General features: G+C 42.2%; 3 protein-coding genes across 3 annotated transcripts; all 3 read left to right on the top strand.

Moving 5' to 3' along the window:
- Positions 1-226: 226 nt before the first annotated feature.
- glod4 (glyoxalase domain containing 4) lies at positions 227-3,034 on the top strand. Its single transcript, XM_069668538.1, has 9 exons — positions 227-343; positions 543-592; positions 712-832; positions 935-1,079; positions 1,410-1,546; positions 1,654-1,740; positions 1,835-1,948; positions 2,035-2,121; positions 2,214-3,034. The coding sequence occupies exons 1-9, from the start codon at positions 254-256 to the stop codon at positions 2,277-2,279; spliced, it is 897 nt and encodes a 298-aa protein (XP_069524639.1). The 5' UTR covers positions 227-253; the 3' UTR covers positions 2,280-3,034.
- Positions 3,035-3,490: 456 nt separating this feature from the next.
- On the top strand, positions 3,491-22,078 carry LOC138597021 (bridge-like lipid transfer protein family member 2). The gene is made up of 40 exons (XM_069668529.1): positions 3,491-3,579; positions 4,095-4,232; positions 4,379-4,505; positions 4,667-4,716; positions 4,804-4,945; positions 5,035-5,153; positions 5,252-5,312; positions 5,386-5,569; positions 6,861-6,984; positions 7,094-7,218; positions 7,318-7,385; positions 7,469-7,605; positions 7,789-7,943; positions 8,875-9,068; positions 9,256-9,547; positions 9,659-9,864; positions 9,951-10,998; positions 11,107-11,298; positions 11,598-11,800; positions 12,017-12,135; positions 12,219-12,442; positions 12,955-13,145; positions 13,305-13,404; positions 13,505-13,704; positions 13,792-14,089; positions 14,169-14,326; positions 14,569-14,775; positions 14,959-15,058; positions 15,236-15,418; positions 15,498-15,619; positions 15,723-15,878; positions 16,478-16,599; positions 16,684-16,864; positions 17,246-17,332; positions 18,792-18,902; positions 19,030-19,165; positions 19,451-19,575; positions 19,659-19,760; positions 20,392-20,526; positions 20,842-22,078. Exons 2-40 carry the CDS (start codon positions 4,165-4,167, stop codon positions 21,025-21,027), a joined length of 6,738 nt encoding a protein of 2,245 aa, XP_069524630.1. The 5' UTR covers positions 3,491-3,579; positions 4,095-4,164; the 3' UTR covers positions 21,028-22,078.
- Positions 21,387-27,246, top strand: LOC138597405 (ribosomal protein S6 kinase-related protein-like). The gene is made up of 13 exons (XM_069669003.1): positions 21,387-21,396; positions 22,280-22,395; positions 23,811-24,074; positions 24,165-24,248; positions 24,355-24,423; positions 24,580-24,649; positions 24,971-25,078; positions 25,189-25,229; positions 25,321-25,348; positions 26,228-26,317; positions 26,579-26,667; positions 26,751-26,861; positions 26,947-27,246. The coding sequence occupies exons 1-13, from the start codon at positions 21,387-21,389 to the stop codon at positions 27,244-27,246; spliced, it is 1,380 nt and encodes a 459-aa protein (XP_069525104.1).
- Positions 27,247-27,715: the final 469 nt, after the last annotated feature.

Genomic DNA, 27,715 nt, shown 5'->3' with positions numbered 1-27,715 from the left:
GAACGTAATTTTATCTCTTTTTATTTTATGTTATTTTGTTGTGTTTATCCACAATTACTTAACTTTAATTATAAGTAAATACCTAAGATTGAATAATATATGTGAATTGTGTTTTTAGTTTCAAATGTCCCATGTTTGTTCATTGGTATTGGAATTTTCTAACAATCGACTACAGAAAAATCGATCATCAAGGAAGCTTAATCGTTCCTTCCTCCGATCTTGCAAATACAAACATCAGGATCTGTCACGAAATATGGCTTTAAGACGTGCTCTGCACTTTGTTTTCAAAGTTGGGGACAGGGCTAAAACAGCCACGTTTTATCGGGATGTTTTGGGCATGAAGGTACTTTTCCTCCAGCTTAATTTGTCGGCCAGATGTGTCTGAACCCATTGAGAAACTTTTGCTGATAATCGGCTAATCCCAGGCTGTATTGCACAATTGTTATGTAGCTAGCTAATTCCTCTTTTCTCATAAGTGTATTTTAATAAATGTGTTCTAATAATGCATGCTTATTTACTCGTGTATTCCTACCCACTTGTAGATTTTACGCCATGAAGAGTTTGAGGAAGGATGCAAAGCAACTTGCAATGGGTAGATATGAGACATCTTCAACGAACTGAACTTTGTACCAACAAAGCTGCATAACACAGGGTTATACAGACCTGTTTATACCATAACATTGACCCTGCCTTCATCCTGTATCCATACAGCCCCTACGATGGGAAATGGAGCAAGACAATGGTTGGCTTCGGTCCAGAAGATGACCATTTTGTTGCTGAACTGACATACAATTATGGGGTGGGGGAGTATCACCTTGGCAATGACTTCCTGGTGGGTGAGAGTTCATTTGGAAACTTTAACGGATGACAGCATCATGTGTTGTATAGGATACAGTTACCTAAAGGGATATTTCCATGTTTGTTTTTCCTATAGGGGTTAACTCTGCAGTCCAGTAAAGCTGTGAGTAATGCTAAACGTCTTGGTTGGCCTCTTACTGAGGTAGGAGAGGCTCTGTATCAGACCCAGGCACCAGGAGGGTATCCTTTCTATATTGTGGACAAAGAGCAGCCCCCCAGTGGTGAGGGTCTTATTGCTATGTGGGGTTTTTGTAGTTTATCCAGTATTCAACAAATATCAGCCAAAGCTTCAGAAATGCAAAGACTTAAGTGTCATAGAATAAAATGTATTAACAGTAAAAGTCATTTAATTTTATTCTATTGGTTTGACGCTGTACACATGTCAATGGATCTGACTTACAAGGAGTAAACTACTTATAACATTATTGTTAAAATGATTATTAATATACTTGAATAAAACATGACTGCAATATACCCATGTCATGATCTTGTTTTAAAGCTTCTGCAGTGTGGTTTAGTTTCTTGAAGTAAGGATTATTGTTTGTTCCCAGACCCTGTGCAGAAGGTTTGTCTCGGAGTATCAGACCTCCAGAGATCTACGCACTACTGGACCACACTCTTGGGAATGAAGGTGATGGAAAAGAACGAAGAAAAGAAAACGGTGCTGATGGGATTTGGAGACACTCAAGTGAGTCAAGTATCAATGAAAAAATGAGTGTTTTGTGCTGTGTGTTAATAAATGAGGGAAGTATGTTAGACTGAATGCTTTCATTTTACTTTTGTTTGTCTATGCAGTGTAAACTGGAGCTGCACGATATCTCTGGGACCGTAGATCATGGAACAGCATTCGGGAGAGTAGCGTTTTCATGCCCACGGGAGCAGGTAAAATATGATTTCATGGATCCATCCTTGTGTTTCCTAATATTGAGGAAAAATATCATCATTTTTATCATCAATATTGTGTTGCATTCCTTAGCTGCCTGATCTCGAAGCCTTGATGAAAAAAGAAAACCAGAAAATTCTCACTCCATTAGTCAGCCTGGACACTCCAGGAAAGGCCACAGTAGAAGTGGTGATTTTGGCTGATCCAGTAAGTGCATCACAAATATGTTATGATGTAATCAAGTGACATTTCTCTCTGTTGAGATAATATTAATGGAGCCATTGTTGTTTTAGGATGGTCATGAGATTTGCTTTGTGGGAGATGAGGCTTTTAGGCAGCTGTCCATGGTGGACCCCAAAGGAAATGAACTGCTTGATAAGGTGGGTGCGGTTTCGATGTTTTCCTCTATCTACACATTAATTATGCAACATGTGTTGAAAATTCACCGAGCCTGTTCTCTTTATGCTTTCAGGCTATGGATGAAGATAAAAGTGACGAGTGGTTTGCCAAACACAACAGACAGAAAGCTGCTGCATGAGATGAAGAGTCTGGAAATAATGCAGATCAATTTTTTCACCAGTTCATGTGATGATGAGAAGCTGTACAAGGATCCTGTAGAGTTTATCTTCTTGTATTGACTAATAATTTATCTTGAGGCTAGCAGTGTGAGATTTATTAATCCCTGGAAGCTTGTCATGAGGCCCAGCTACAATGACAGCACTTTATTCAGTTTGATGGATATTTTTCCAGTAAATATCGATAACACTGAGAAAGGGGCAATAAACACTTTCAGGCGATTTTTCATAAAAAATGATGTGCCCAATATTCTGCTGTTGGTCCTCCATCAGCCGCCTTCTATGCTTTGTGAATTTGTGCTCTTTATTTTAAGAGTAATACTACCTGGCTGCCCAGATTTATTTAGAAACATGCAAGCAAAATATAAATAAAAATGATTAAGGTGTTATCTGTACATCTTCACACAGGGCTACAACAGGACATAATAATGCTTAACTTGCAATATTGTTGATATTCAGTTGTGCAAATTCTATCAATTTGCTTATCAAATGACCAAAACCTAATTACATGTGTAACTGCACCTTTTTTTGAGGTTTATGACACTTGGTAGTTGCTTGTTAATGCTGCATTGGTATCAGCAATTAAAGTATGCAAATCTTTAGAGTAAAATGCATTTATTTTCATGCAGCAGCAATGTGTAGTCATGTGGTTGGGTTGAACTGAATCCTATCATTTGTAAAATTACATGTTACATGTGTAGTTAAAATAAACTGTCTCACTTTTCAACTTTGTGGAGTAGTTTCTGACTGCGTGTATGTGTCTGGATATTTTGAGGGATGTTTATAAAGTGGAAGTGAACTGCTGAATAGCCCTTTGTTTTTTTTTATGCATTGTTAAATTTAATATTTCCTTGAACAGTATTATTGGCGTATTTCCAGCTCCTCTCCCACTAGTTACTCACACTGTAATGCTGCGTTCAATATAACCGGGAACTCGAGAACTTCCCAGTAGAAATACGATGGTGAAGTTGGGGTAGATTCTGCTCCGAGTCCACAAGTAGTTACTCCGAGTTTTAATGGTGATCCATAGCTAGATAGAGCTCGGAAAAATGCTGCGTTCCAGACCTCACAGTTTGGAAGCCGGAAATTTCTACTTGGAAGTTCTCGAGTTCCCAGTTGTCCTGAACGCAGCATCAGTCAAACTAGCTGCTGCCAGCTGAGCAGAAAGGAGTGTTTACTCCGAGCAGAGTTAACTGTCAGATGAAAGCTTTGTTTGCTACGTTATGCTGTGCAACGACGCCTCAACACTGTGAATATGTCAGGGTAAGTAGGCTTCATTATTGACTGCAGCTGACGAAAGTCACACACATCTGCAGTGTGTTAAAAAGAATGCTAAGTTAGCCGTAGCTTTAGCATGCTACAGTGGTAGCACAGATTTCCTTCAGATTTCTGGATGACGCGGCGGCAAATGTTTTTAACTATTTCATGTTTGGGCTAAAGCTGTTCCCCACTGTCAGCCAGTCACTGTTTTGCCACTGGTGTGTAGCGAACAAGGTATAATTCAAGGTACAGGTTGCGCACACTGTCTACTGACAAAGTTTAGCTACGTATTATTTCGTGTTCAGTTTGTTACACTGTCGTTAGTTTATTAGCAACGTTAGCAATATGAGGCCAACTGTTACCGTTACCGAGAAAACATACAAATAACGTTTTTTAATTTGCAGTCAGCTCTAGACAGTTATAGGTTACTTTTTCCTCTTCCGACGTAACGAAAAGCACCTGAAAATGAAGGTGTGTGAAGGTAAGGCTGAAGTGCACCTCTTCTTCCTCATTGACAGCAGCTGACAGCAGACAGAGGAGCAGCCAGACCCATGAACAAGATTTGGGTGTAAACGACTCTGGGACACAATGTCTCTCCTTCTAATATCCTGCCTTCTTATTCTTCTACTTGGCATTGTGTTATGTGTCATCTTCAGGTGAGAAACTTTGAATTCAAATGCTACTTTGTAGACAACACTGAGTTAGTTCAACTTAACACATATCACAAGATGTAAGCCATATGATTCCTTACTTTATAAATAACTGTATGCATGATCTTAGATTTATTGTGTTTTGCGTCTAGGTGGCTCATATGCACCCTGGCTGTGCGGTTATTCCAGGCTGCACTGAATGCTGATCTCAAGATCAAATCAGTAGGCCTGTTTTCTGTCCAAGGAGTTAGTATCCAGTTTCACCCCCAGCATACTCTGGTAAGACACACTGTGTTTACATGACATTTATATAGTTAGCTCTTTAAGTGCGCCCGTTCCCATGTCTTAGTGACTGCCAAATAACATTTTATGTGGTTTGTCCTCTTACTTAAAACTTATCAAGCACACTTATACCATAACAGAGGCTCTTTCTATGACAGGAAATTGACAGAATATGGATTTCAAGTAAACTTCTGAACCAGGATTTGCCGTAAGTTGTCACATTTGTTTGTTAGTTTGAGAACAAATATCACAGCAGGTCAATATAGATGCAGACCGTCACACGTTTTTATTGCAGGAGATACCTGGCATTGTGTGTCGGCGAGACCAGAGTGAGGTTCGACTTGCAAGCACCACTGAAACCTTTGGTGAAAAAGAGCCATGGAAAGAAGTCGGGGAAGATTTCTGTCAGCCCCACAACTCTGCGCTTTCTTTCACAAGTAAGGAGCCTCACTGTTTGTCAAACCTTTTTAAATTTAAAATGATTAGCAAGACAATATTTCACTTCCTGTCTTCTGTTTTATTTCAGCTGCTGTCATTTCACGTCAGCTCCATTAATGTGATGGTTCTGAACCTCGCACTGTCAGAGTCGCTATGGCACATGACCATTTCAGGCATGACCTTATTACTGGACCATCAGAGTAAAAGGTAACTGACACTTCAAACTCTGATTATAAATTTAACACAAAATAAATAATTTCAAGCCCAAGACTTATTTTATTATAATTTCCTAACTTGAATCACAGGCTGGCATGGGACTTCTCAGTCGGGCAGCTCAGCAGTAAAGTGCTTAAAAGCAGTCAACTGGTGAGTTCTACTTTTGTCTCTGCCATAGAAAGTTGTGTTTGAAAGTTTGTGACTAACTTGCTCTCCGTTGTAGGATATATGTTTGGCTGAAGTGGCCCTGAGCCTGCTGCTGTCTGGAGATGTGAGCCTACCGGAGATGAAGCCAGGTTGTCTGTCCTTGAGTGTGAGGACACTAATAGCAGAGCTGCACGAGGGACTATTTCTTAGCCAACTCCTGCTTCCACCATCCCCCAAAAAGAACATTCAGGATGCATCTGGTGAGCAAAATGATTATTTGAATGATTTAACAAACAAGCAATGGCAATGACCAGTTGAATATGCTTTGGCTCAGTTGGTTAACTTTACCCTTAGCTCCTATTCGTAAACCAGAATCCCATGTCTGACTAATTTTTTAAATGACTAATTATTATATTTCCTGAGTCATTTTCATATCAGTTCCTTTTTTTATGTTGTGACATGAATGTTCTTTCTTCTTGTTGACTCACAAAAAGTGGAGAGAATTATAACCGTCAGGGCACTAATGGGTGCTTTCCACTTGTTTTATCTCTGCTTGTTCCAAAGCATCTGATGTCTACCATCGTCTGTGATATTTTTAGCTGTTCTGTTATCCAGCCAGAAACAGGACAAGGTCATATCACAGAGCGCTATTGACCTGTGAAGGTGCTTCAATGTAGAACTGGGTGAAAATCTGAAATTGAAGTGTGTTTTGCAATTTTTCTTTTTTTCCCTTTCATTACTTCTTTATGTGTCTGCAGATCTGTCGGCTTAGCAGTAACTAAATAGAGAAATGTATAGCACATTCAAGGTTCTCTAGTCATGCCTAAATAAACTCAAATAACAACTGCTAGGGAAAAATAAAGAAATGACACATGAGCTCCACATGATCCATTCAAAATGTATTTTTAGATTTTCAGGAACAAATATAGCAGAAGAAAAGAACTCTGGTATGTTTGCAAAATGTTGATTAATGTGCATTTTTCTTTATAAACAAATTAAAGTGATAATCTCGAAGATCTCAATTTCGTTCTCTTTTGTGGAACCTATGGCGATAAACGGTAATTGCGGGAGGACACTTCCCAGACATCCAGACAGTGTCGCATGTGTGACGTCCACGGTTGGCTCCGGTTGTAACTCTTGATTTTCCTCGCTGACGGTCGCTTTCCTTTTTAGACTGTTTGCTTCATCTGAGCGTCAATTTTGTTTCTTTTTCTTTGGATTTTCACTCATTTTTGAAGTTGTATCTGTAGTCATCGACCTTTTCTTTGTTTGTTCAGCCATAGTAGATTACTGTTTACTCGCAACACTTGCAGAGACCGGAAAAGCAGCCGCTTAGCTCCACCTACCCTCTCCGGCAGACCAACCACTGCTGGGTGATACGCGTCACTAACTTGCCGCCGCTTGTGAATATTTTAAAAGTTGCACCAGACACCCAGTCTGTAATACTGTTACCTCATTCGGCGATAGATAGTTACTTAACAGACATTTATTAATGAAAATCTTCGACATTATCACTTTAAATAAATGAAAAATCATATTGTTTTCTTTCAGAGTGTGAAAACACAGACTTCATCCAGACTGAGACTGTTGAACGGTTTCATCGGCTGATTCCCCAAAAGGTCAATGTGGAATTTGATAACACAAACGTAACCCTGTCCATGCACAGCCAGAAAAGGTGAGTCAACATTTCCCACCAACTGCATATAGCTGTTGGTTGCAAAATCTGATCCCTATATTGGATGACTTATTGATTTAAACATTGTATGACTCACTTTCCCGTACAGACACCTGAACTGGACTCTGAAGTCTTTGAAAGTCTGCTATGGACGTGACGACGAGCAGCTTCCTCTTAAAAGCTTCACTCCTGAGCTGAGCTTTCCCCAGAGCAGCCTGGAGCTCCTTCTGGAGGGTGAGAGGACAGCTGGGTGCCAGACGAAATGCAGATAGAGATGGAAGAAGGAAAAAGCCTGAATAACACATTTTTGCTTTTAATTTTTTTTACGGGCAGATGGACTTCTCCTCTCGCAGAGTAGGCAAAGAATCCTTTGTGTGAACACGCTGAAGACGACCCTGCAGGTGAGGAAGACGCTACATCTCAATGTAACGAGAATATGACTCATATTTGAAAATTTAACTAAAATGTTCTTTTCCACATTCAGGTTACATCAATTGACATCTCAGGGTCGATCACAGTCAACACTTGCATCATCCACTATCGTCACCAGGAGTTCTCCCATTGGCTGAATCTATTTCCATGGGAACAGCTCATCCACAGGAAGGCAGCACATCGAAAAAGGCAGGCTGCAAAGACCTAACATTGCTGTCTGCTTATTAACAATCTGAGGGGATTATAACCATATATTCAAGTCACCACTTGTCTAATAATCTAACACCTCCGACTATCTTCTCTTTCCTATCCATGTTTGTGTTTGCTCATCACTCATTCTGTGTCGTTCCCCGACATTATCGTGTTGTGTAGTCCATTAGATTATTTGCCCACCCTCCTTTTCCTCAGGCGTCTCCCTCACCTCGATGCCCCCGTGATGATCGCCTCCTCCGTGTCCAACGTCAACGTGTCGGTTCAGCTGGGAGACACTACACCTTTCGCTCTCGGCTTCCTCTCTGCCAGTGCAGGTACAACACACGGCCTGTCACACGTGAACACACAAACACGCACACACACACACAGGGAAAGGCAGGAGGATGTCATATGATGTTATTGCTTTATTGCAAAACGATGGCATTGCTGGGTTTAAAGTATAACCTTAACATCACGTGTTAAGCTACAGAAGTTAATTTAGTTTTTTGTGCATATTGAGTCCTTTACTATTGCTTCAAAATGTCTTCAGTAACTTTACCTGTATTAATCTGAAGGCAACTTTTGGTTCAACCTTTCTCAAACATGCCAAACTAGTTTAGATAAGGTCTTTTGTAAGGGTGCCCTTCATATGTTAAACATTAACTTTTATTCCTTGTCTTCATACTGGCTTTTCATGGCTTTTTTTGTTTTGAAAAAAACAACAAAAAAACAAACAACATATAAATGATTTTCCCTAAATGTAATGTTTTATAGTAAGCACCTTTTGAAACACAGTTACAAAGTGCTTTACATACACGAGAGTGCGCATGTAAAATCCTGCACAGACAGGCAGAAATACAACATGCATACATACATAAGTCTGAAACAAGCATACTAGCATACATTCAAACACACATATGAGCATGATGCACAGACAGCCGTTTAAAACTGACCACAGATTCGGCAGACCTAATGTTCTGGGGTAAATTGTTCCAGAGTTTAGGGGCAGCCACTGCAAATTTGAAGTGGGATCCAGGAACTGATAAAAGCCCCTGAACAGAACATCAGAGAGGCTGGCCGCAAGAATAAGGGCTCAATAGTTGTGCTATATGCGCGGAAGCCAGGCCGTGCAGAGCCTTGTATGTAATTAATATAATTTTAAAATTGATTCTGTTCTTTACTGGAAGCCAATGAAGGGAGGAGAGATATGAGACTGACAACCAGTATTTGTTAATTTATTCTGAGGTTTGCTTCCTCCATCTGTAGAACTACAGCATCTTCTCGACATTAAAGTTGACCCTGAGAGCACAGAGTCCCAGAATGTGCACCAGCGAGCCACACTGTCCCTGGACAACTTCTGGTGGAGAGTGGGTCAGGGGTCTCATATCCAACAAGCACCGCACCCGCCTGGTAAACATGTGTGGGGAGAGGCGCTAATTTTAGACTCGCTCACTCTTCAGGTAAGGACTACAAATGATTAAGGATCATTTTGAAATGTGTTTTACTGTTTACAGAATCATGCGACCCATACATTTATTTAGTGGACTCGTGTATCTGCAAAGCTTCACCATCTCTTCTCTAAGCTCTCAAGTGTCTTCTATTTTCTGTCTTCTATTTATTGCACTTCTATCCCTCCTATCTCTCCAGGGGAGTTACAACAGACCCCACCTGGAGTCGAGTAGCCAGGCCCCGAGTCTGAGCGTGGAGTCCTGTCTGAAAGGGCTTCAAGTGGAGCTTTCAGAGACGTGTGCACTGTGTCTGTCTCGCCTGCTGTCCCTCATCTGTGTTCCTCGTGACACACGGCTGCCAGATGTGGCCTCACTGTCTCCCCCTAGTGACGATAATGTCGAACCAGCGCTCTCCTCACAGCTACACCTGCTGTTTAAACTGGACTGTTGTCTGGAGGATGTCAATGTTTTCACCTTGTCGAATTTGGCAGGTGAGTTATTTCAGAATATGTAAGAATGTTTGCACGGTGGAAAAGTTGTGGCTGTTGCTCGACTTCATCTCCTTTTAATTGTCGTCTTTTGTCTTCTTCTGTTCTCTTCAGGAGCTGTGTCTCTGCGGATGGACGCCGTCAGAGTCCTCAGCTCTGCAGAGAGCTCCTCGGTGTCTCTTCATGGTGTTTGCTTATCAGCCATCAAAACCGTCACAGAGAACATGGAGTCATGTTGCCCCGCCTTCCAGACGACCAACCCTGTGCTCAAACTCACCGCGATAGCCTTTTCTTACCACATCACCACCCACACCTTACAGGTAGTCGCATGTGTCAGTTTGATTTTTCTGAACTGAATACTTTTCTGGGTCTGGATTCATATTTTGTGATCTCATGTCTCAATCAGATTCAATGTGAAGAGGAGCTCTCTGTCGAGTGGACGCCTCCAGACCACATGGTGTTATATCAGCACATGACTGAAGCTCAGGCTTGTTGGCACATGCTTTACGGAGAGAGAGGAGAGGAGAGTCCGGTCACACCCACAGAGGCTGAATCCACTCCAGGCCACAGCAGGGGTCTCTGTGTGCGGGTTGAGCTGTGCTGCACTCGTCTGACAGCCCATGTTAGCGAGCAGAACTACATCCTCCTGCACACAGAGAATCTCACGCTCTCTAAGCACGGCGCCTCCATGCACATACGCTCTCCCTCACTGATCTTCAACTTCGATGGCAACAACATCGTCTCCTTTACAGATCTAGATGTTGAAACGCACACAGAGCTGACAGAGATGCAGCTGCACAGAGACACCTTCCCCTTCCTCACCACTCCTCACAACCAGGTCTGGGTCCTCACTTGTCCTTCCATGGCTGTCGAGTTCCCCTATCAGTACAATTTCTCAAACACCTTCGACATGACCATCAACGTGCAGAAGTGGCTCAAAACGCTGCACCGCTCCTCAAGCCAAGACACTATCCAAAGTCTACCTCCTGACCTCGTGTTCAAAATCAGCCAGTTCTCGTTTGTGTTCCTGGACGACATCTTTGAAATCAAGCTGAGAGACAACTACGAGCTGATGAAGGATGAGAGTAAGGAAAGTGCAAAGCGTCTTCAGCTCCTGGATAAAAAGGTGGCAGATCTGCGAAAGCAGCACGGAGAGCTTCTCCCCGCCAGGAAGATTGAAGAGCTGTATAGTTCGCTGGAGAAAAGGAACATCGAGATCTACATCCAGCGCTCACGCCGCCTCTACGCCAACACACCCATGAGGAAGTCTCTGCTGACCTGGACTGTGTCAGACCTGGAGCTGGTGGCGCTGGCTGATGAGTCTTTACATGGGCCGGAGAAAGTGAGGGAGCAGCTGAGGGACATAGACGGGGTCAGTCCCTTCCCCAGAGACGGACTCCCTCTGGTGGTCCAGTGGTGCCGCGCTCTCAAGTTTAAACTGGCTGCTTATTTGGGTAAATTTACGACATAATTTGCAGACATGAGAGGGGATTTCGACCGGTCTGAAATAGAAAACAGTTAATAAAGAAATTGATGTAATTTTTCCCTTTCCGCTCTCTCAGTGAGAATTCGGGATTACCCTCGCTACCTGTTTGAGATCCGGGACTGGGAGCTGTCAGGCCGTCTGATCGGGACGGAGCAGGACGGACAGGCCAGGGCTCACCGAAAAGAGACTGTCCCTCTTGGTCCGCCGTGGGGAGACGTGACGGTCCACAGGAATATGCCCCCTCTCAAGTTCTACTATGATTTCAAATGTGAGTTATGAGAAACATGTTGTTACCATGCCCTTCTCTGAGCGAAATCCTCATTCAATCCTATCCGATATGTACGGCTGTCATTGTTCCTGATCAGTCACAGACTGACTTAAACAGATGTTTAAAAAGTAGAAGTAGAAGAACAGATTAAATAATAATAATAATCATGATGCTGGTGGATCATAATCGGTATTAAGCAAAAATTATGATCAGAATTTTAGCCCCCAGTGTGCACTCTTAGTGTTGAGTAATAAAGGGTTGAGAGTTAACATATCTCTCTGAATGATCTCTCCGTGCAGCAAACATCTCTCTGTACACTATCGTGTGGGGGCCATGCTGGGACCCTGCCTGGACTCTGATTGGCCAGTCTGTCGACCTGCTGACCAAACCCACAGAGGATCCCTCACCTCCTCTGGCCTGGTGGGATAAAAGTCGTCTGGTTCTGCACGGGCGCTGGGTCATGGACATCGAGCAGGCCAATCTTCATCAGCTGGCTACAGAGGTAAAAACAATGTAGACCGAACAAACGCAGCTGTTGTGAATCTCCTGTAGAGTGTCAGTGTGTACTAGTGCTGCTGTTCTGTCAGAGGGTCTATTTTTATGATGCCTTCAGGATTTTTAATGGAGGTGTTTATTCAATATTATGTTTCAGCATTGAGATCATGGTTAGTGATGGTTGTTATGTAACCTAATTTGGAAAAATCTTGCGTTTTTATAGGACCCTTACAACACTACAGAAAACATGCACTGGGAGTGGAACAAGCTGAACTTTGACTGGAACCCGGGGCAGTTTGTTTTTAAAGGAGATCTGGACGTCAATGTCAGGACCGCATCAAAGTAAGTGCAGCTTAAAATACAAACTTTCTTCTGTATTTCTAGAGAATCATTCATTTATTGAAGTCCCTTTTTTTCCATACCAGGTATGACGATATCTGTTTTTTACACCTGCCCAACCTGTGTATGACCCTCGACCTTCAATGGCTTTGCCATGGCAACCCCTACGACCACCACGCTGTAATGCTCTGCTGTGCGGAGAACATTGCAGACGTGACTTCAGGTCAACCTCACGACTCCTACAGAGCCTTTCGCTCCGAGAACCTCAACCTCTCCATCACCATGGACCTTAACCAGCCCTGTGGAACAGGTAGGTGCACCTCTGTTAGATATGCATCCAGCTAAACTTCTCCTGCTGTTCTTGAAAACCAGTATTTTATCAGAATCAGAATCAAGTTTATTGTCAATTAGGTTTACATATACATGGAATTTGACTTGGTGTTTAGGTGCAGAACAATAAACACAGAAGTAGAATAACGTAAAAAGCTTTTTAACAGTAGTACCACAGTCAGAGAACTTAAATAGATTAAGATGAAACAGACTATAAGAATAAGATATAAAAAAGCAATATAATACAAAATATGTACACCAGGTGCAATTAAAGAGCTGTACAGATGTGTTGTGCGAGAGGATGGTAGTGCAAATGTTAAACAGTATAAAATTAGAAAGAGTGCAACGTAAACATACATGTATGTATGTAGTCCAGTGTGCGTTACTATAGTTCATAAATCTGAATTAAAGACTAAACATCAATGTGATGTTAAGTGAATGCATGTGTTTTGCATTCTGTTTCAGAGATCTAAATTATATTTCCTTTTGTAGAAGCCTCCCAGCCTCGAATCCTGCTGTACAGCAGCACTCTGCGCTGGATGCAGAACTTTTGGGCCACCTGGACGGGCGTATCGCGACCGATCTGCAGAGGCAAGCTCTTCCACAGCCTCAGGCCTGTGCGCAAGAAGCTGGGTCAGCACTACAAACAGATGTCCTACACAGCTGCCTTCCCACAACTACAAGTAAGTGTTTTTCTAGGCTGCCAGCCAGCGACACTAAGAGGCTAAACAAATCTGCATCTTGTGTTTACCATGAAATTAGCAAAAACAGAAAAGTCTGTGCCTTGATTTCTGTCTTACGCCTAATATTAACAATATTTCTTTATGTTGTGTTTGCACCAGGTGCATTACTGGGCCTCCTTCGCCCAGCAGAGAGGTATACAAGTGGAGTGCAACAAAGGCCACGTCTTCACTCGAGGGGCTCAGAGACTTATTCCACAGGGTACACACCATATTATGATACCATTAGAGAAAAACAAAGAGATAGCACGTTGTAGTCTTTTCATATGAATGCATCTGTGTGTGTTCATATTGTCTCTCAGCTGGCACTGTGATGAGGAGGCTGATCTCTGAATGGAACGTGACTCAGATGGTGAGCGAGCTTTCTCAGGTGACGGTTCACCTGATGGCCTCCACCTGGGACGAGACGGCCGACCACCAGATCAACGCTCAGGTGAAGAAGACCCACCTGCTCAGCTTGTCTTCACTGAGCTACCAGCGACAGAGCAACCGCATGGAGGAGGTAAAATCTCAAAGACAGCTGCAATTTAAACCTGATTTCACTGCTGCTGTTTTCATAATTGGAGATATTTTTAAATGTATCTGACAGGAGGTGAACCAGAAGGATGAGACTAATGCGTCTTACACTCACAAACTGCGCCTGGTGGACCTGCGTGCTTCCTGGACCACCCCCAACAGGAACATAGCCTTCGGGCTGTACGACGGTTATAAGAAGGCGTCTGTGCTGAAGAGAAACCTCTCCACTGAAGCTCTGAAGGGTCTGAGGATCGACACGCAGCTGCAGACCAAGAAGCTCAAACGCTCTCCTTCCAACTACTCTCCCACCACAGCTCCTACCACGCCGGTTATGCCCACCGTCAGCCGAGCAGAAAAAAGTCAGAATGAAGGTAAGAAAATAGCTCGGCTTAGAAAAAACAGAAGCCGATTCTTTGAGACCTGCTAACCTAATTTTCTTTCTGTCTGCAGGAACATCGATGCTCCAGAAACTGATTGAGGAAACAGACAAGTTTGTGGTGTTTTCAGAGGAGGATTCAGGTGTCAGCGACCAGCTGTGTGGCATCGCAGCCTGTCAGACCGATGATGTCTACAACCGCAACTGGTTTATCGAGTTGGTCAACTGTCAGGTGCCTTGATTAAAGCACTTATATTTTTTTAAATTAGTTTGGTTACTTAATTATAATTACTGTTATTGTCAACTTTTGTTGGGTTTCTGTTAAATCGGTAGGTTAAGAAATAACGTGCAACATCAAAATCCAATAAAAATGAATTCAAAAGGATTCAATCTTTGAGAATTTAGGATTTCTCTCAAACTTGGTCGATTGACAGATCAGTAACCATTCTCCTTCTTCTTCTTTGCTTTCCCCAGATGATGTTGCGTGGCACAGAGACCGCCGGCTGTGTGTTGGTGTCTGCAGCGAAGGCTCAGCTGCTCCAGTGTGAGCACCACCCAGCCTGGTACAACGACACCCTGAAGCAGAAAACCACCTGGACCTGTCTGCTGGATGGCATGCAGTACTTTGCCACCATGGAGCCCAACCCGTCCGAGCAGGAGGACAGACAGCTGTGGCTCGAGGTACATATAGCTCTCACCTGGTTTTTACAACAGGGTGTCCTAAATGCAAGGTTGAATTCAAAACACACAGAAAACTCACTGTGCAGCTACTCCACAACCAGGGCTTTGTAGTAACTCACCTGTTGAGTGTATTCAGTTGTTTCTTTTCTCTAACTTATTCTTGACTCTTTTGTTTGCCTCCAGGTGAAAAACATAGAGGAGCACAGACAGCGTAACCTGGACTCAGTGCTGGAGCTGATGGAGAGCGGTCAGGCTGTGGGAGGAATGGTTAGCACCACTACAGGTAAATTACCTTCCAAATATAGGATTGTTTGTCATAATCACACTCACCCTCATCCCACAGAAAGAAACCAAACAAACCTCTTAAAGTGCTTAAATGATTCTGTGTTTCTTGGTGTATACTCGAGCAGGGACTCTGATTAACTATATTATTTTTGATTATTGTTTTCTGCGTCCTCAGACTGGAACCAGCCGGCCCAGGTGAACGAGGCTCAGCAGGTTCAGCGCATCATCTCACGCTGTAGCTGTCGGATGCACTACATCAGTTACAGTCACGACATCAACCCGGAGCTGGCCACACAGATCAAACCACCAGAGCTGAGGAATAACCACGAGAAAGAGGACCTGCTGAAAAAACAGGCTGGTATGTCTTATGAAAGTGTTAGTGTTTTCTTGTTAACCATATATGAGCTTTTAAGACTTTAATAATGTTGATTTAACAGGGGCTGTGGACACCTTCACCCTCATCCACCATGATCTTGAGATCTCCACTAACCCTGTGCAGTACGCTATGATCCTGGACATCGTCAACAACCTGCTGCTACACGTGGAGCCCAGACGCAAGGTAGCCTGGAGCATCAGTTGGTCCCAGATTACAAAAGATTCCTTTCCCATGTTTAAGCTTATTGATTTGTTTATTTTACCTTCTGGACTCTTGGTGTTTCTAGGAACACAGTGAGAAAAAGCAGCGCGTGCGTTTCCAGCTGGAAATTTCAAGTAACCCCGAGGAGCAGCGCAGCAGCATCCTGCACCTCCAGGAGGCTGTCAGGCAGCACCTTGCTCAGATTAGACGCCTCGAGAAACAGATTTACTCCAACATCAGGGTGAGTCGCAGAGTGCTTCACCAATCTAATAGATTTACCCTGAAATTACTGCTGAATACTGCGAAATCGGCCTTCTTTTACCCTCAATTTAGTCCTTGATTTCTTCTAATATGTCTGTTTAAAGGATTTGTAAGTACTACTGCACATGTAAAATAAAAACGATTTTTATTAAGCCTTTTGTGGCTCCAGAAAAAGCGGTGTTAAGTTTATTAAATTGCCTCTAGTGATGTCACTTAAGTCAGTGTCAGTTGGAGCTGAGAACAACGTGTTTGAAGAAGAAAAACATCTGTTGGTCTGGATGTGAAAGAAACCGAGCTCACCAAACCTCTGTATCCCGCTCCTTATCTCCCCTTGAAGCTCCATTAGCATAACACACCTGAATCAGAGATCCAACTGTCTGTGGTTAAGTTGCATTGTGGGAAGTGTAGGCAGAAGGTTTCACACGAAAGAAGCATGTATGCATTAATAAGAAGATAATCTCTAGCTTTGCTGCATCAGCTGTATTAACTTTACATTGTGAGTCTGACAAGGTGTTACGGTAGGAGTTCATTGTTAATCTTTTAAATCCTCAAATATTTGCCTTCTTAATCATCTTACAGGCGCTACCTGAGGAACTGAGCGGGGATGAACTGATGGAGATCAACACGAGACTACAGAACCAGCTGAACCAGGAGAAGAACGACATGCAGATGAAGAGCGAAGAGCTCAACATTCTCATCAGGTCTCACATCAGCCCTCGATCACCTCCAGCACCGAGAGGATCTGCCACACAGGTGAATAATAAATATGTTTGTGTGTCTTTCAGGTGTTTTAAGGACTTCCAGCTGCAGCGGGCAAACAAGCTGGAGTTGCGTAAGCCTCCTGAGGATGTGAGTGTGGTGAGGAGGACGGAGATCTACTTCGCCCAGGCCCGCTGGTGTTTGACCGAGGAGGACGGACAGCTCGGCATCGCTGAGTTGGAGCTGCAGAGGTTCATGTACAGCAAGGTGAGCAGGTCATACTGCAGACTGGACCAGCAGAGTTGCCTCTTAGCGTCCATCCAAAACCTACCTTAATTAAGACCCAGATGTCCCGCTGAATCATCTGTCCTCTCACTTATTCTTGTTTACTATTTGCACTTCAAAGACATTTCCCCTGGAGCTATTTTTAGGATTTCATTTGAGCTGAATAACATTATTTTGAGGGAGTGAAAACAAGCCACAGATACCATATTTTTCATTGTTTTGTTAGGGCATTTGATTTCATTCTTATGGGCTATAAAGACTATATCGACAAACATAACAAAAAGTATCTAGAAATCTTTTCTAATCCTGGTTTTAATCACTGATAGATGATAAATGTTGACTCTGAATGCTTTCTAACCACAGCTCAACAAGTCTGATGACACAGCAGAGCATCTGTTGGAGTTGGGCTGGTTCACGATGAACAACCTGCTGCCCAACGCAGCATACAAGGTACACGGACTCGCATTATTCACATTTAACTGTATTTGTTTTCACTGACCAAAATTAAAATGCACATTAATAACACTTGACCTTAGTTTGTCTTCAGCCTTATTAATATACAAAACATGCAAACACATCCATCATTTTGATGCTGCATACTCTGAGAGAAATTGTCAAGTTACAACAATGTTTTCGACTTTCTGCCTGGTTTCCCCTGTGCAGCGTGTGAGGGTATGTACTGAGCTGGTATTGCAACAAGACTTGATGTCTGTGTCGACTGCATCTTGTGTGTCCGGATGAGCTCACTCGGTGGCTCCTCATGACTTTCATTTTCAATGTTGCACGCACATTCAAGAATTCATTGATGCATGTGTGACCAAGAACGCATTCCAAGTTCCCCTTAAAGACCAGCTCCAGTCATGTTTTAAGACATATGAAATGCTCTGCTTGAAATAATTAATTGTTTCTGATACATTTTTCTGAAAAATACGATTAAGTACCTTGTAAAAATCCTCCCATGGCGTCTACCTCATTAAAAATTCATGAATCTGCATAGTCCCCGCCTACTATGCACATTTCCAAACGCCCCCTCCGTCATGAAAACAAAACACGTCTCTGCCATCGTTTAATGGCCACTTGTTGAAACTTAGCTAGCTTGAAATGTAGTAATAACGTTAACGTTAGTAGTCAGTTGTGAGTTTGCAAAAATTACAATGACGGTTACAGCTGGCTCGTGCATCACTGAAGTGGTTGCCATAGGTTACACATAATAATATGCATAGCGTCACCCCGTCCATTAACGGGATTGGCTCCTTAGGTTTGTGACGTCTCAAACCTGCCAATCTGAAAACGTGTTGTTCAGCCTGTCCTTGGTACACTGCAGTTTAAAGGCAGACAGGCCCAGCCATGGAGATGACTGCTTATGTTGTCCCTGATATGTCTTGTAGCGCATGAAGAACACCACATGGAGATGTTTACAAGGTTAAACACTTGATTTTCACTGGAGGGGGTCTTTAAGGACCAGTGTGTAGGATTTAATTCTATTTGAGGTCACAGATTGTAAACAGATAACGTCTTTCCACACCCTCCCCTCTCAGGAAGGTTGGAGATTTACAGGGGTCCTGAAAAGTTCACTTTAGAGCCAGTACTTTGTTTGTCCCACCTGGGCTACTGTAGAAAGATGGAGTTAAAACAATGCAGATCCTATGGAAGAGAACCCACTCCCTTTGTATATTTAAAAGGTTAATTCTAGCATATAAAAAGGCTTATGAAGATTATACTCTATTTCTGCCATTAAGATCATCCTAAATCTTACACACTGGTCATTTAATCGTATGGTGTTGTCCAAACTGTTGTCATATCATCAGTACATTCATAAATACTGTTTTCAAATAACATCAAATTGACAAAATTTCATCAGAGTTTTATTTTGTGTAGAGGATGAAATGAGCACGGTCTTCTTCTGCAGGTTGTTCTTCGTCCTCAGAGCACCTGTCAGTCAGGACGCCAGTTTGCTCTGCGCATCTTCAGTAAAGTGCGCCCCCCAGTGGGAGGAATCTCAGTGAAGGAACACTTTGAGGTACAAAACCTTTCATGCAGCAACAGTAACTGAAACATTTCATTGTGTTGTATTTTCTTTTTTTTTTATGTCATCATATATTTGTTTTCATTATAAATACTAAATTTAATTTAATTGTTTCCATCAGGTGAACGTGGTGCCTCTCACCATCCAGCTGATGTACCAGTTCTTCAAAAGGATGATGGGATTTTTCTTCCCGGGGAGAAATGTTGAGGAGGAGGAGGTTACTGATGAGGAGGACAAGTTCAGACTGGTTACCACAGGTGTGTTATTGTTGACAGTGTCATTTTTATCTCTCATATCTCCAGCCTGTAATCTAAACCATCTGATCAATAATAGTTTCCACTTTCTCTGCCTGGTGTGTGTGTGGTATTAAATATCCAATTCCTGTGTTACATCATCCGTCAGAGCTATCAAAAGGCTTTGTCACTCTGCATGTGACCTTGAGCTGTGTGTGTTTGGGTGTGAGGGAGAGGCTCAGAGGGAGTATAAGGTGTAGGGTGCACCTAGAGGCTACAGTGCTGATGCTGATGTGCTCTGTGTCACAGGTATCCCTGTCAAGCCTCGGCAGTCGTCCGAGGACACCATGGGTGCTATGGGCCCCAGCAAAGGTGTTGCCCAGGGGCTGAACCGCACCGCCGGGGTCAGGAGGTCGTTCAGGAAACCTCCAGAGGTACTTGTGTGTTTCGTTTGACGGTGCTCCAATGTAAGGAATAAAATAAAGATAATATGTATTTTATAATTTCCTCCCTCCAGCATCCTGTTGATGACATTGATAAGATGAAGGAGCGAGCTGCTATGAACAACTCCTTCATCTACATCAAGATTCCCCAAGTGCCCCTCTGTGTCAGCTATAAGGTGATTGACGGAGTTCTGCATGTACCATTATGTTTGATTCAATGACTGTTTACAATTATGGATAATAAGCCTGAATCAGTCTTTAACATAAAGGTCTAGAAGTTCTCAGTTTTGTTCTATTTGGCCACACCTAATGATAAAAAAAAAGGTAATTGCGGGAGCATACATCCAAGATAACCAGACGTCCACGGTTGGCTCCCTTTGTTACGGTTGTAACTCTTGATTTTCATCGCTGACGGTCGCTTTCCTTTTTAGACTGTTTGCCTTCATCTGAGCGTCAAATTTGTTTCTTTTTCTTTGGATTTTCACTCATTTTTTCTGCGAACTTGCATCAGACACCCAGTCCATAATAGTACTTTATACTGCAAATGCAAAGGATAGTAGATAGTGACTTAACAGACATTTATTTACATTCAAATCTTCAAGATTATATATCTTTAACTTAAGTTCCTCAATCATCATCTTGTCAGTCAACTCTGCCTGTTTTCATGGCTTTGGATTTCTACTGCTTGTTTCTCATGTCAAGTGTTATAAAACATCTGTAATTGTAGGTTCGGTTGAACTTTTAGTTTGAAGTTGTTTTTAGATGTTGAACTAATGTTTGGCCCCTTAAAATCCCCCCTTTCTTCAGGGAGAGAAGAGTAGTGTGGACTGGAAGGACCTGAACCTGGTCTTGCCCTGTTTGGAGTATCACAACAACACCTGGACGTGGCTCGACTTTGCCATGGCTGTGAAGCGGGACAGCCGGAAAGCACTTGTAGCACAGGTGCACTAACTTATCTGTTTGTGTCTTGTCCGTTTTAAGTGTTTACTTAAAACCCAAATATGCTTTTTGAGGCTTAAATAAAGGTTTGAATGAAAGCTGTAATAAAAAGTAGACACCTTAATGAAGATCATACAAATGAGCTCTTCTAGACTGTTTTAAATCGATGTATTGTTGGATTCTTTCTGCAATATAAAATACCCTTCTATTGCTTTAGTTTTACAACCATTACAGAGCATGATTCGAAGCAGAAACAACTTAAATCTGCCCTGACATTTAGAAGTTCTGTCTTTCTGATCTCTTTTCTTTGTTCCTCAGATGATTAAGGAGAAGCTGCGTCTGAAGCCGGCCTCGGGCTCAGACCTGCGGGGGAAGACGTCTGAGGGGAAGTCGGACAACAGCCTGCAGCAGCAGGAGGAGGATGAGAAGGCACGGCTCCTCATCGGCCTCAGCACCGCCGACAAAAGCTCCAGCAAGAAGAGCATCTTTAGCAGACGCAAGTGAAAAAAAAAACCATTCACACTGTAAGAAGCCGACTGGAAGTTCACTCCTTCAGGGCGGGGATCAGGGAACAAGCAGGCTGCATCACAGGGGTCACAATATCAGTCTGGTTTGTGAATCTAAAAGAAAAAGGGAGGTGGAGCATTTTAAATAGTTTATTTTACTGTATCATATGAGCCTGCTGAATTTTAAGTCATATTCTGGAGTTATCAGATTTGAGTCACTCAAACAGCTCCAGGATCACCAGGGTGCCATTTTGACCAAATATAAATATATCTACTTTATTTCTGTGCCATTTAAGTTTCAATCTCTCTGCAACTTTCATAATAATGACCACTTGCGTTGCATTGAATGTAGCGAGGATGATTCACAGTGTGTAGCTAGCACGTCACTGTCACTGCTTCCTCTGCTTCTACACGTAAGAACAGACTGAGAGCACCTTTTCCTGCTGGCTCGGGAACACTGTACGTCTCACCTGGAAAAGACATGGAACTCCATTGGAAGCACCTTCAATGCTTTGAAATGCCATAAATAGATATATCAGATATGTTTTATCAATTAAAGCTTATAGATATTGTTTATGGCTGTATGATTGTCGCTCTGACAGGAAGGCCTTTTCTCACACATGATATTTTATATTTTACCTGTAAACGTCTGCGTCCCTCAGCTCGCTGTGTGACTGTACCTCACCCCAGTGCAATATATCAAGAACACAAAACAGAGCAGCAGAAACATGTTCGTGTGTTGTATAATGTGGCACTTGGTTTGATGGTATTGTGGCTAAAACAATGCAGCTAATTGCAGAGTGTATGTTTTGTAATTTTATTACTAAAGCACTTTTTTATGCAAAGTATTTTGATATTTTTGTAACCAATGTTTTCCGTTCATTTCCTTGTATAACTGTGCTGCTCAGCCTGTTATTTCAGTCACATTTCTATTAAGAAGACAAAGAAAAAAATGCCCGGAACATTTCAATTAAACGGATCATATCGCAAAAAGCAGATCACATTTCTATCAGCTTTGTTGCTTATTGTTTCTGTCAATAAAAAGTGTTAGTCTCTCAGGTTCGTGTTTGTGTTTCTGTGCAGAATATAAAATAATAGTGGGCAGGTCTGTGAGTCGGAGGAAGTTGGAGGATGATTGATCATTAATGTGACAGCTCTAACTGGAGCGGAATCGGGCTCTGGATGACTCTCTACAAACACGCCGCAAACATTTCTCCCCCTCGTAAAAGGCGCCCAAACATGTGGATGAGAGACGGAGCGATGGCCGAGTCAGGAGCGCGCGGCCGAGCTGGATGAGTCGCTTTTCTCCTCATTTTTGTGTGAAATACTTTTACTGATGGGCAGCGACATCAGTAGAAACAGGAAGGTGAGTGGATCAGATCCTCCGCAAATGTGTGCTTATTTGAATCTTAATACCATTACGATGCGGATTATCTAAAAAGTAAAATAGCATATTCAAAGCAGATAAAACAGTGCCTCAAAGTATATAGCCTGTCGTGTGTATGTTCTTAAAATGTGTTGTAAAATGACAAACTGAAGTAAAATAAAGATAGGGTCCCATGATTAAGTTAATGTTGTAGCGAAGTATTGTGTTGATAAATGAAACGAGGAGTGTATAATCATTGTTCAAGATGTCCGAAGAGCCTTGTCGGCTGCTTCACAGTAAAGTGCTGTCAAAAATAGACTCATTGATTAGCTGTTAAGTGATCGACCTTCATTCCGACCAGCATCAACAGGGTCAACACAGGCTTACTTTGATTTTGTGAAGCCTTCAGTCAGCTTCAGATGTCATTAGCATTGTGAATGTGTCTTAATTGCACCTATTTCAACATTTGATAATTTAATTTTAATTTAATATTGTCATTGGATCTTTGGAGAAATTGCAGACACGATAGGAATAATACAGTAGAATATAATTATTAATGCTTTAATTGCCACATCTTTGACATGAGTGTAAGTTGTAGCTGTGTAGAAATACATTAACACACTGCTGGTGAAGGTGTATGGACTGAAAAAACATAAGGCACCAACTCCAGTGGGGCACCAGCAACAGTTTTCTTACATGTAGGGCTGCCTGCATGTCCAATGAAGGGGCACCTTAACTACCTTAGGAGGCACTTTAACACGTGCACATTACTTTCTTTCTTACTTAGGACACTTACTTGCTTGCTTACTTGCTTACTTACTTAGTGACTAACTTGCTTACTTACTTGCTTGCATACTTACTTGCTTGCTTACTTACTTAGTGACTAACTTGCTTACTTACTTGCTTGCATACTTACTTGCTTGCTTACTTACTTAGTGACTAACTTGCTTACTTACTTGCTTGCATACTTACTTGCTTACTTAGTGACTAACTTGCTTACTTACTTGCTTGCATACTTACTTGCTTACTTAGTGACTAACTTGCTTACTTACTTGCTTGCATACTTACTTGCTTACTTGCTTGCTTACTTGCTTGCTTACTTACTTGCTTGCTTACTTACTTGCTTGCTTACTTGCTTATTTGCTTGCTTACTTGCTTGATTGCTTACTTGCTTGCTTACTTACTCACTTCATTAATAACTTACTTACTTACTTACTTCCCTAAGAGAACACTTTATCAAGTGTTCTCTGCTGGAAGTGCACCCTGGAGGGCCTATTTTCATGTTTTCCCACTGAAAGTACCCTCTGGAAGGCATGCATTAGGATTTCTCTGCCCGGGTTAGCACTGTTGTTAAGTAATTAACTTAATTACGCTCCATCACTGATCATGAAGCGTTCATATCTTTTATTGTCTAGAGAGTTGGACCAGCTGCTCAGCGTCGACTCAGTCATGGGTTCTTCTCAAACAGGGTGGCCTCCATCACAAACAGACTCGGACACTCGGCTGTGTTTTCTCGACCAGCTGATGGACTGGATGACCGACCGCCCGTCCCCAAACTCCCGCTGCCTCCTGAAGACGACTCTGAGACGTCACCCACCGAGACTGATCCTCCAGCTTTCATCTCCGTCTTTCTGCCTGAGTTCCCACAGCAGAGATTTCCTGGACGGGACCATTTCCAGGTAGTCTGGAACAAAACATAAGATTGTCCAACAGAAAACTGTAAAGGTATAAACATTTATCTAATTATACTTATGCATGTATGCTCACAGGTCCTGGGATTTATAGCTAAAGGATCATATGGACCCATCTTGAAAGTGAAGGACATTTTAAAGGAGAAGATCTACGCTGTTAAGGTTAATGCAGCTTTAATAATACGTTATACAGTATTGTATACAAAATAAAAATACTTAAATAAAAATTACAGTACAACATGCATATATGTTTATTGCTGTTGCACAGGTTCTACCAAAGTCAGAGATCATGAAGCTCAGAGTTCAGGAGCAGTCCAAAGAAGAAGTCATCATTCAGGTTAGAAGAAAATTATCAGCAGGTTCATCAATAATGAAAGTAGGTGTAAGTTGCAAGTAAAAATCTTGATAAAAAAAGGGTAATTCTTAAATATAGACGGAGGAGATATGACTGCAAAAAGTGCTAAAAGTGTGTGTGTTGACTGTTGAATTGCAGCGGCAGCTCAAACACCCATTCATCCACAATCTGCAGGACTGCTGGCAGACACAGCTCCATCTCTTCATCAGTGAGTTAATAATAAAATAGTTATACGTTTAAATGATGGTACCCTATTTCCACACATCTATTCCCCCCTTTTTTATCTTCCTTACAAATCTCAGCCCTGGATATTGAGGAGGCACACTGCCATCTAATGAGAGAGCTGGGTAAAGCTCAGTGTTACCTGGCTGGCATGTGTTTTTTTCTTCACTCAACCTTTTTCCTTCCTTCTTCCATTCCCCAGCAGCATGGTCTGAGAAAATTTGTTGTATTATTCTTTGTGGTCTGAGCGAACTCTGTAGCTGCTTGAAAAGACACAAAAAGTATTTGTGTGTATCATCCTCTGCAGTGTACGACTACTGTGACGCAGGGGACTTATATACTTACTGGTTACTGAAGGGCCGGTTTGGGGAGGAAGAGGTTCGTCTGTTTGCTGCAGAGCTGGGCAGTGCGCTGGGTTAGTGTTCATTAGGACAGACTTACAGCATATTAAGTTGTCTCTCATGTGTTAAAAAGAGGCTTAATGTTGCAGTTTCTCACTTCCTGTCTCTTGTTCCTTCTTCCTAGGATTCTTACATGACTTAGGGATCATGCATAGAGATGTAAAGGTATGTTTTTTTTTTATGTATAATACCAATCTTGAAAAGACATTCGCATATTTGTGACTATAACTTTTTAAAATAATTCTTCTCTTTTTAGATGGAGAATATTCTCTTAAGTGATCAAGGTAATCATTTTTAATTTTGGCTTGAAGAAAACTTTAAAGAATCTGTGGTCATTAGGTAAATTTAAAGGGCCAGTTCACCGATTTTCAACCTCAGTCCTATCATGCTATTATGGGGAGCTAATGCCATCATGGTAGGGAAAAAAATGCAATTTCGCCTGTGCCTTTGGAGGATGCTATCCGCTTCTCCAATGGGCCCGGGAAAACCTCCGCCAGACTACGTAAAATGCGTCATCCGGCAGAGACCCGGGAGCTTGCTAAACTACACTTCCTCAATCTAGGACGCCCGCCTCCGATGTCATGTCTCGTTTAAAATCGTCAGGTTTTTAAGGCTTTTTAGACGATCCACTGGTATATTCTCATCGTATTTTGGATTCTGTACCGCTCTGAGCCATTGCCTGCAGTGAAAACAGTCTCTCGTTGGACCGTTCCTTTCAAAGGGTGGGGCACAATGCACGCTGGGTGTTGTAGGAATGTAGAATGGGTGAAACCAAAGCTGTTTGTACAACTTTCTTCACAGCTATGGCGCCAATTTCAAATAACATAACATAAGAGTACGGTCTACACCTGCTCTTTATATAGTGTCTCGAGATATCTTTAGTTATGAATTGGCGCTATACAAATAAAATTTGATCGATTGAATAAATTTGATTGAAATATTATTGCTTCTATTGATTACAGAGGACACCAGCTTAGACTTTGGTTTCACTATATATTCATCTTCAGAAGAGAAGCCTTGATCAATATTCTTCAGTATTTTTTACTATCGATGTGAATGTAATTTGGTTTCCATAATCTACATGTTCTCTTTTTTTCACATTTTCTTCCGCCTAATAAATCATGTGTACAAATACATCAGTGTTAGTGTCTGTTTTGATTTAGGTCACCTTCGTCTGTCTGATTTTGGACTCTCCCGGCGGCTAAAACGAGGGGGAAGAGCGTTCACGATATGTGGGACAATCCAATACATGGGTGAGATTTTGGTTTAATTCTCTGATGTATAAAAAATGTATCCCTGGAGGGAAGCTTTGAGCTGTTGGGAGCTGTTGTATTGGTTTGCTGCATTAGAGCAACATCAGAGCCTCACCTGTGTCTTACTCCCACTGGATTCAGTTGACCCAGCTCTGAGTGGGATGCACCTGTGACGTACTCTTACACAGTATTGCATTTGCTTCTGTGAACTGGCCTTTCTAAACATATTAATGTTTTATGTTTCCTGTTTGGTCCGAACAGCTCCTGAGGTTTTAAGTGGGGGTCCGTACAACCACGCTGCCGACTGGTGGTCTCTTGGTGTTCTATTGTTCTCACTAGTGACAGGAGAGGTGAGTGCACATGAACTCAACATTTCTCAGCTGTACATGAGATTTTGTGCTGATTGTTGTCATTTTGGTTTTTCCGTCTGCAGTTTCCAGTTCCTGCAGAGCCAGACCACAAAACCATGTTGAGCAAAGTCAAAGATTTCCCTTATGTCCTCCCTAAGACGTTCAACTCTACGCTGATCTTACTGCTATCTGAGGTTCTTAATTATCTCTAATATATACCCTTTTTATGCATCTGAAAGAAATACTTCCTTATTAATGTGCCTCTCTTTATTGTTGCAGCTTTTGTGTAAGAACCCAGCAAACCGGCTTCGTAATCTGGACAGTTTTAAGATGCAGGCCTTCTTCCGTGGCGTCTCATTCGACTCCCTCATCCTTCAGAAGACACCCGTCAAATCCATCCTCGAACTCAGGACTCATCCCGACTGGGCGGCCAAAGCGAGGAGAGGCCTTTCATTGGACTACTTAGAAAACTTTGACTGTGATAAAATCCTTCGATCTCCTACAACACCCACTGAACCGTCTCCTACTCTTTCCAACATCGACCTGAGCCCAGCCACAGAGCAGACGTGTAGGGTATAGGACTAGACTGTGTTCGTGTCTAAATACAAAGGCTGACTGGAAATGAGAAACTCTGCAGAGGATGAATGTTTCTCTGACGCATGTGTCACCTCTTGGATCAGTTTTCTATTTGTACAGTGTTTCAAAGTCCCCTTCCCTTCTGTATATAAACAGAAATTGTTACCTGGTGTGGTCCAGCTTCATTTTTACTGTTAGTATTTAAAAGTATTTTGTTGTTTTGTACAGTATCCTTTCATACATAAGTGTTAATTGTGTTTACTGTAGATAAACCCAGCATCCTCTCCAGTGTTTAAGTGAGGCTTGAACATAAACTGTCTTGCTGTCAATCAACATATGATATAAATTGAACTATCATGCTCTTTTGTAAACCCCTTGTATTTTATTATGGCAGGTCTCTGTTATGTGAGCATCTGTGTATGTCCTATTATCCATAAAAAGCACAAAATCTGTCAAAAAGCGCTTTGAACAA

This window comes from Semicossyphus pulcher, unplaced genomic scaffold (genome assembly GCF_022749685.1).
Source record: "Semicossyphus pulcher isolate SPU_LCO1_2020_fin unplaced genomic scaffold, fSemPul1.0.p SCAF_19, whole genome shotgun sequence".
Classification (NCBI taxonomy): domain Eukaryota; kingdom Metazoa; phylum Chordata; class Actinopteri; order Labriformes; family Labridae; genus Semicossyphus; species Semicossyphus pulcher.
This window is presented reverse-complemented; position numbering and strand designations above follow the sequence as displayed.

Bases quoted from the DNA above. Each gene is read 5' to 3' on its own strand.
- LOC138597405 (XM_069669003.1), top strand. The intron at 24,249-24,354 runs GTTAATGCAGCT...GCTGTTGCACAG, and splicing joins AGAAGATCTACGCTGTTAAG to GTTCTACCAAAGTCAGAGAT. The intron at 25,349-26,227 runs GTAATCATTTTT...GTTTTGATTTAG, and splicing joins TATTCTCTTAAGTGATCAAG to GTCACCTTCGTCTGTCTGAT.
- LOC138597021 (XM_069668529.1), top strand. From the start codon at position 4,165: ATGTCTCTCCTTCTAATATCCTGCCTTCTTATTCTTCTACTTGGCATT. The intron at 7,606-7,788 runs GCAGGCTGCAAA...CGTGTTGTGTAG, and splicing joins AAGGCAGCACATCGAAAAAG to TCCATTAGATTATTTGCCCA. The intron at 15,059-15,235 runs GTAAATTACCTT...CTGCGTCCTCAG, and splicing joins AATGGTTAGCACCACTACAG to ACTGGAACCAGCCGGCCCAG.
- glod4 (XM_069668538.1), top strand. From the start codon at position 254: ATGGCTTTAAGACGTGCTCTGCACTTTGTTTTCAAAGTTGGGGACAGG. The intron at 833-934 runs GTGGGTGAGAGT...TTTTTCCTATAG, and splicing joins ACCTTGGCAATGACTTCCTG to GGGTTAACTCTGCAGTCCAG. The intron at 1,547-1,653 runs GTGAGTCAAGTA...TTGTCTATGCAG, and splicing joins TGGGATTTGGAGACACTCAA to TGTAAACTGGAGCTGCACGA.